Consider the following 8245-nt stretch of genomic DNA (forward strand, 5'->3'; position numbering starts at 1 on the left):
AAAACAAACAAACAAACAAACAAAACCTTCTGGACTACCACCATGCCCGGGGTACAACCTGCAATTCCAGCACTTCAGAGACTGAGACCATTTGAGGCCAGCCTGTCTCTGAAAACAAGGGTGCCCTGCTGGCTGTCATATAGCTTCAGTCCCAGAACTTAGTTCTGTGAGTTTGAGGCCAACCTAGTCTACATACACTACAGCTGGAAACTGTAACATCCCGTTTCAGGGGCGACAATGTCCTTTCTGGCCTCTCTGGTCACCAGGCATGCAATTGCATACATGTAGGCAAAACACTCATTAAAGTAAAAGTAAGTCTTGACAACAACAACAAAAATCCAAAGAGTTTTGGCCACGTTAAGGAAGCCAGCAATATAAGGAGAGAAATCAACTGGAGCTTTTCCCAAGCTTAGAAGTCACAACTTCTGGAGTAGGGGCAGGATACAGAAATGGCAACTATATAGTACTAATGTGTTACCTCTGCTGGGACAACTCCCTCTGACTGTGCTATTCAGTAATTTTCCCTCTTGTGTTAGTCTCCAAACTTTTCTTAATAGCTAGTATACTGTACCCTAAGTTAAAGCCTTCTGTAGCTGAGAATATAATAGAGTTGGCAGTACTTAGCTGGCATGTCTATCGATTCCCAACTCTGTATAACACTGGGTATGTGGTATTATATATGTCTCAGCAAAGAGGTGGGAGAATCAGAAGTTCAAGTTTATCCTTGGTTATATACTGATTTCAAGGCTAGCCTGTGGTACATGAGACCCTTCCTCTAGAAACTAGAAATCATAGCTAGGAGGTGATGGTGCAGAGGCAGGCAGATCTATGAGTTTAAGGCCAGCCTGGTCTACAGAGTGAGTTCTAGGACAGCCAGGGCTGCACAAAGAGACCCTGTCTTAAAACAAAACAAAAATAAAAACAGGAAGAGAGGTGTGTGGGGGGGGGAACTAGCTAAATAAAAAACCAAAACCATCCAACAGAAACTTTACTTCTGTCTCTTCGTATGGGCAATGCCACTGAAGGGTGTTTTAGGTCATTTCTGTTGCCAATGCATCTGGACCAGCTAGCCACACCTCTAACCTCAGCGTCTTTTCCTGGGCAGAGACGGGCAGATCTCGGAGTTCAAGACCTGCCTGGCTTACATAGTGAATTTCAGGTGAGCCAAGGCCACACAGTGAGACCCTGTCTCAAACAAAACAAACAAGAAAAGTCTAAGCTATGGTAAGAACAGTATCCCTAAAACATGTGAGTCCCTGGGTTCAGTCCTTGTGATGGTTTGTATATGCTTGGCGCAGGGAGTGGGACTATTAGGAGGTGGCCTTGTTGGAGTAGGTGTGTCACTGTGGGTATGGGCTTTAAGACCCTCACCCTAGCTGCCTGGAAGTCAGTCTTCCACTAGCAGCCTTCAGATGAAGCTGTAGAAGTCTCAGCTCTGCCTCTACCATGCCTGCCTAGATGCTGCCATGTTCCTGCCTTGATGATAATGGACTGAACCTCTGAACCTGTAAGCCAGCCCCAACTAAAGTTGTTCTTTGTAAGACTTGCCTTGGTCACGGTGTCTGTTCGCAGCAGTAAAACCCTAACTAAGACCGTCTTCATGGTAAGGGTGGGAAGACATTCGTAGCCTGGATTTTTGTTTGTTGGGGTTTTTGTTTTGTTTTGTTTTGTTTTGTTTTGAAGATAGGGTCCCACTATGTAGCCAAGGCTAGCCTCTACAGACTTCCCACGTGCTGAGATTAAAGACTTGCACTGCCACGCTCATGGGCAGGCTTGGAGGTATTCTCTCAGCACACTTCCTTCTTTCAGATAAATCCAGTCTGTGTCAAGCTGACACAAAACTGCCCGGCACAGTGCTTGTTCCATTCACAAAGACAGAGCCCTCCTGACTGAATGAATCACCTCCTAAACCCTCTACCGCTTAGTATCACAGTGAGGGCTGAGTCTGTGGGACACAGGCTTCCAGACTACAGCAGATTGTAAGCAGGGGAGTGATGCAGCTCTGCTTGTCTGTGGGGAGGCACTTTCTGTGGTAGCAGACCAGAAGAACAATGAGGAGAGGCACAGCCAGTGGGGCAGGAGACAGGTTCAGGCACGATCAGACTGCCATGCAGAAAGGGGATGCTGACTTCTGTCTGAAGTCAGTAGCAGAGAGAGCTATGGTCTGGGGGTCTAGCATGAGCATTTTGGGGGTTTGGGTAGCCTGATGCACAATGCTGCCCACCCCCACCCAGAAAGCCAGGGATTAGATGCTGAACAGGTGTTCATTTGCCAACAGGGAAGAAGTCTGTGGCGTTCCTGCCCTAAGAGCTTCCAATTTCTGCATTTCTCCTACTAAAGTGAGAGGTGAGGAAATATGTATTCCATGCCTTGTGAGTGACATTTGCTGCTCTGAGGAAAACCAGACTGAGTGTCCTTCCTTCTGTCACTCCAACCTGGCCATTCGAAAGGCAGATGGCCCTTGGCCGCTGGGTGGGACTAGACCAGGAGACACCCATATCCCCATATCAAACACAAACTGTCCTACCTGACTCCTCCTACCTGCGGACCGCCTGGGAGTCAGATCTCTGAGCTATACTGGATCAGACCTGCTAGAACTCTTCCCCCAGCAGGGCCCCAGCACCAACACAACACTGTATCGTGAGTGCTGTTAGGCAATAGGAGCCATTAAGAAAACAAGCATTCCCTGCCCAGCCAGCTGCCCACCGGCTGTTCTATACCTCCTGCAAGCAGTGATGTCATGCAGCTGAGGCCCAGCCCGTCATTCCTGGTGTACCAGAGAGCCAGCTGAGCCCCAGGCCCTCTCCTGCTGCTAACTTCCCTTCCCCTTCTCTCCCCTCCCCCTCCCACACAGAAGCAGAGGCGGCATCCGTAGAGCTATTTATTCATCCTTGCCAGTTCTGTGCCTTGAAGTAACTGACTCACTGGGACTCTACGGGGTCTGAACTTTCACAGCTCTAGTGATCCAACTTCCCGAGGGTTCCCCAGAGCTTAAGCAGGTCCGTGGGGTCACAGGAGTCACATCCTCCAGTTCCTCACTGGTAATTGTGGAAGTGAGAAGGGGCTTTGTCTGTTAGACAGCCCCTACTAATCCCATGCTACCCAGGTCCCCTACTCCCCCCCCCCCGCCCTTAAACCCTATCTCAGCCGGGGCAGCTGGAGCCAAAGAACTGGGAAACATGAACTCCCTGGGAACAAGACACCTGCTTCGACATAAGTTGCAGACGAAGTATAGATTTCTCAGGAGCAGATCCACAGGGGATTTGCTAAGAGGCATGAGGAGGTAAGGGACATTCTGGAGAGGCAAGAGGCCTGGGGAAGGCTTATTGGAGGAGGAGAACAGATGCTAGGCAAGGGGCGTGGCATAAGAGGAGGTGGGGCAGAGAAGGCTGAGCTCTGGAGCCGTGCTGTGGAGTGCATTTCACCGGCAGCATCTCCCTCCTCACAACTTCCTCAGTGTGAACTCAGTGACCAGCTCACTACAGATCCTCCTGGGAGGAACAAATGCTTTATGGCATCCCAAAATATGGCAAGGTTTCCAGGTGGCGCCGGGCACCAGCCGGCCTTGAGTCTGGAGATAGTTCCACCACAAGACTCATGACCAGCAGAGGGCGCCACCATCCCATAGGGAGGCACCCAGGACTCCCTCAATCCTCCCTGGAGAAACTGTGGAACCGCAGAGGGAGGAACCAGGCAGCTGCCAGCTGCTGAATTAGCAGTCTTTGTCAAGAGTCCTGGGTTCCTAAATCCATTCCGGGGCAGTCTTTCCCTCTCTGACTGCTGTCGTAGGCAGGAGAGCTTGGACCACACACGTCTTTTCCAGAACATGAGGCCTCTTCCAGCTCTGAAATCCTAAGATTTGAGAAAATCATGCCAAGGACTTAGAGACATTGCCTTTTCTAGGCTCACACTTGCTCTGGGTTTTCTAGCACCTTCTTGCTTAGGTGAGAACTTCAGCTCCCTGTGGTGGCTTCTCACCTGGAGGCCAGAGGCAGTCCGACTTGCACGAACTGGGGTTGTGGGGGAAGAGGTGTTTACCTCTATATCAGCACAAAGGAGGTCTGTCAACAGGGCTGTTAGACTAATCCTCCCGGAGTAGGCAGGTGGCTCCTTCATAGACGAGGTGGCACAGGATCTCATGGGGGGGGGGGTCCTTTCGAGGATAAGAACTAGAATGAATACAATACAAACTTTTCTGCCTTCTGCCCACCCCCCTCCCCCGCTACAGATGCAGTCTGTCAGGCAACAGACGGTCCAGGGGTCCATCTGTGTTAATGCTCTCAACAGAGTCCCATGTTTCCCCATGGACACTCCCTTGGCCCCTCAACTGATGGCCACTTGGTGGTTAAAGCAGGGAGAGAAGCATTAAGGGAGACAGACATCTTAGCTAACATAGTCCCTAAGCCACCCCTACCCCCAACCCCACAAGCATCCCGCCATCTGGACTTGTACAATTTCTGAGGGTGGAGGATCACCCCTCCCACTTACACTTCTTGTGCGGTGAGGGCACAGGGGCCTGGGTGGGAGGGGGCTGGAGGAGGGGAGGCAAGACACAAAGAGACAGCCACACTGATGAACAGGTAGAAGAAAGTCTTTTCTGGCCTCTGAGATATGGCCTTCTGGCCTCCGCTCCCCTATGGTATGGGTCTTACACAGCACTTATACAGCATGCAACCCGCTCCCAGACCAAGCACCTCTGCCACACCAGTGCCTAGCCAGCCTCTGGCACAGAGTAGGGCTCAAACTCACAATGAAGAATTGAAGCCAGCATCACAGATTAAGGCAGAAATTCCAGAACGGGGCTGCCTTGTTTGGACTGTCACCTTGTTTGGACTGTCACCTTGGTCACTGAGGCCTCCTAGCAAGGTGCTTTCTGTCTGGGTTTCAGTTTCCTCCTCTGGGAGGGATAATGGTACCTGTTTCATAAGGTTTGTTATGATGTATGTAAAGAACACGCGTGGTGTCAGTGTCTCATGTCCGAATATGGAGCCCCAGGCTCCCTCTGTGGTGGCTAGACACCCAACTACTTCCCTCTCTTGCTTCTTATTTGGGCGCCACTGACGACAGACTTGGGCTGTGGGTCATCCCCGTCTCTCCCACAGCCTGGCAGCCATGGTAACAAAGAGCTTGAGGAATGGTATCTAAGACAGGACTAGAGAAAGGCTCAGCTCGGGTCATGCCCCAACTCCGAGGACCTACTCTGGGCATGTTCCAAACCCCAGGTAAGGAATGGGAAGCCTTAACTCCAGCATCCAGAGAGAAGAGAGATGATTTCACGCCTGGGGGTGGCCCCAGTAGGGCTGGGATTTAAACCTTCTGCTTGCAGGTTTCCACGGCTTCCCTTTCTCCTAGCCCTGGGAAAGGAAGGCTGCTTTAGTTAGCTCTTCTACCATGCAGGCGGGAAGATGAAACCCTTAGCCCCTCACTGCCCTGGGGGCTTCCACTGGGTGAATTCAGAGGCGTCTCTGTCTCCCAGTTCCTTCTTCAGAAACCACAACCCTCCCCTGTGCAGCCCCGGCCTCGTCCTCTTCAGTCTAGGGCTTCCTGCAGTCGGACGCCCTGCTACCCGACCTCAAAGCTTCCCCCCCTTTATTTACCACTCACTGTGCCCCCATCTCCATGAACCACTAAGGCCATCATTCATTCCCTAACTTCATCCAATGTACGTTCACAGATTGCTTCCAGGTAGCATGTAAGCCCCTGCTCGCCCCAGATGTCCTGCCCCGCCCATTGCCGTGGGCTTCTAGGTTTCCCCCACTGAGGGCCCAAGTCCCCCAGAGTTTCCCGGAGCCTGGCTGGTGGCTGCGCACTGTGGGCGGGGCTCGCCATAGCGGTCCCCCCCCCTCCCTGGAGGCGGTGCCTGCGTGTCGGGGGGCGAGGCCACTGGAGGCCGCTCCCCACGCCTCTCGGGAGTCTATAAAGCAAGGCTACACGCGGCCCGCTGGGCTGGCGTCCCAAAGCCGTCGCTAACACCTTCAAGCAGAGAAAGCGCGGCCTCCGAGGGGCGCCGGACGCCGGAGCCATGACCCTCCGCCGACTCAGGAAGCTGCAGCAGAAGGAGGAGGCGACGGCCGCGCCGGACCCCGCTGGCCGGGCTCCCGACTCCGAAGCCGCTCGCGCCGCCCCGCTCCCCTCGGGCCCCCCGGCTGCCGCCGCTCCGCCCGCAGCCCCCGGGGAAGAGCTGTACGCAGCACTGGATGACTATCACCCTGCCGAGCTGTACCGCGCGCTCGCCGTGTCCGGGGGTACCCTGCCCCGCCGAAAGGTGCGTTACTTAACCTGCATCCCCAGATTCGATACCCTGCCTTTTTCAGCAGGATACACTCACCCGCAGCAGCGCCGATGACTGACTGCCACATTCCCCGGCCCTGCGACCCTGGGCCACCCGCCTTGCTCCGCCCAGAAGGTGCAAACCTGCCCACTCGGGTCTGAGAAGGCTGTAGCCCCCGCCATCACAACGCCCTCAGTTCGGGTGGCTCTCCGCTCCATTCCCCACGCGCGGATGCCCCATCTCCTCCCACTCTCTTGCCTTAACTCCGCCCCAGCACCCCCTTTCTCCAGCTTGTTCCATCTGGCTTTCTGCCGCCTCCTGCTCCGCCTGCGGGTTTCCAGAAGTCTAAAAACTCTCAGGACCCTGCCGCCCAAGCACCTTCTCAAGTTGGAGCAGGGATAGGGAAGGAACCTCATCGCTTGCCTCGATCAAGTTGAGGGTCCTGGAGCCCTGGGCGGGAGAGAGACTAATAGCCCCTTAGAAGTAGTGCTACGAATTCCCAAAAAACTACCCCTCCGCAGGGACACCCGGCTTCTTGGGCTCAGGGCCTCGCGCTTTGTCCCGCATCTTAGATGCGAGATGCGGGACGCGAAAGCGTCGCTCTTCTAACTTCAGCCAGGACCGGACGCGGTGGGAGAGTCACAGGGCAGGAAGGATGCGGGCCGCACCCGCCCTCTGCCCTAAGTCTCCCTCTAAGTGAAGCTCTTCCTCTGGCCTTAGAGAACCTGAGTCTTCAGACGCTGATACCCAAGACCCAGGTTAAGGAGAAGGAATGGGTAGCCCTTCCCTACGCGGCCCCCTCCTTCTCTCATGGTCCCTGGCTCCCCCTACACACAATGAACAGCTTGTTGAGAATTTGCATTTTATGAAAATCGGGTTGAAAAACAAAGGGGTCTCTCTGTACTGCCCAGTCCTTCCTTCTTGGCCTATTTGGGTACTGTCCCCACCCAGAGGCTAATCTGCTTCAGGAGGAAGAGGGTCCCCTTCTCTTTCTCGCTTTAGGGTAGCTTATAGGGGTAGAGAGTGTTAACAAAAGCACACACCAGGAAGGCCTCAGGCAGTTTGGCACTTGGGGAAAGGGTTGGTCCCGGATGAGACTTCCTTCAAGAACTAAAATCTTAGGAGGGACAGAGGTTGTTCTAGGTTATCTGGGGTCCTGAAGAGTTCGGGACCTTCTTAAAACAAACAAACAAACAAAAAAACCTCCCAGTTTCTTAAGCATAGTGAATCTAGTTTGACTCTGAGATTTACTTATTTTTATTTATTCAATAATTATTTGGTTCTAGAAAAAAATTCATGGCAATATCAAGAGACTTGGGTTTGGAGGGCTTACAGCCAGCTTCATCTGGAATCTACTGCCCTACCTACCCCTAGGCAACCTGTTTTTAGGAGATTTGACACCTCTGCCACATTCAGGCTGGCATTGCCAGGCCCCTGACTCTCTGCTCTCCTAAAAGTACTGGGTCTGCCTGAACCATTAAATAAATGCACAGACCCAGCTGGTGGGAGTCTGTAGAGTAAGAACCCTAAGTCTATGGCTTCCTTCTTCTTCAACTCAGGGAAGCTCCTGTCTTAGCTTTTGGGGCCGGGAAGGTCTGGACCCATCAGACATGATGCCAGTGGTGAGATTATTCTAGATTCCCAGTCTTCTCCAAGCTGGTTAGCAGAGGCTGAGTTTACAGTCTAGAACCCAGAATAGATGTGATCCTGAGGTCCCAGGGACGGTGTGAACTCTGGAATCAATAACAGCAGCTACATTTTGGTAAATAGTTACATTAGCGCCAAAGCAGAGGTGTAGCTAGGAAGGAAAAGACAGGCAGCAGGAAGTGGGGTGCTATGTCAGAGCTGGGCTCAGGTGAGAGGGTTCCTCAGCATCTGCCCCAGGATAGCCCCTTCTTAGCATCTGCCCCAGGACAGCCCCTCCTCAGCATCTGTCCCAGGATAGCCCCTTCTCAGCATCTGCCCCAGGATAGC

General features: G+C 53.2%; 1 protein-coding gene across 1 annotated transcript in view; it reads left to right on the top strand.

Annotated features, from left to right (window-relative positions):
• Positions 1 to 5926: 5926 nt before the first annotated feature.
• Positions 5927 to 8245, top strand: part of Grasp (general receptor for phosphoinositides 1 associated scaffold protein) — an 8504-nt gene continuing 6185 nt past the window's right edge. The window contains exon 1 of the mRNA XM_021217087.2: positions 5927 to 6265. Within this exon, the coding sequence (XP_021072746.1) occupies positions 6023 to 6265 (243 nt within the window). The 5' untranslated portion in view covers positions 5927 to 6022. The remainder of the gene's footprint in view (positions 6266 to 8245) is intronic.

The sequence above is a fragment of the Mus pahari genome, chromosome 17 (assembly GCF_900095145.1).
Source record: "Mus pahari chromosome 17, PAHARI_EIJ_v1.1, whole genome shotgun sequence".
Lineage (NCBI taxonomy): Eukaryota > Metazoa > Chordata > Mammalia > Rodentia > Muridae > Mus > Mus pahari.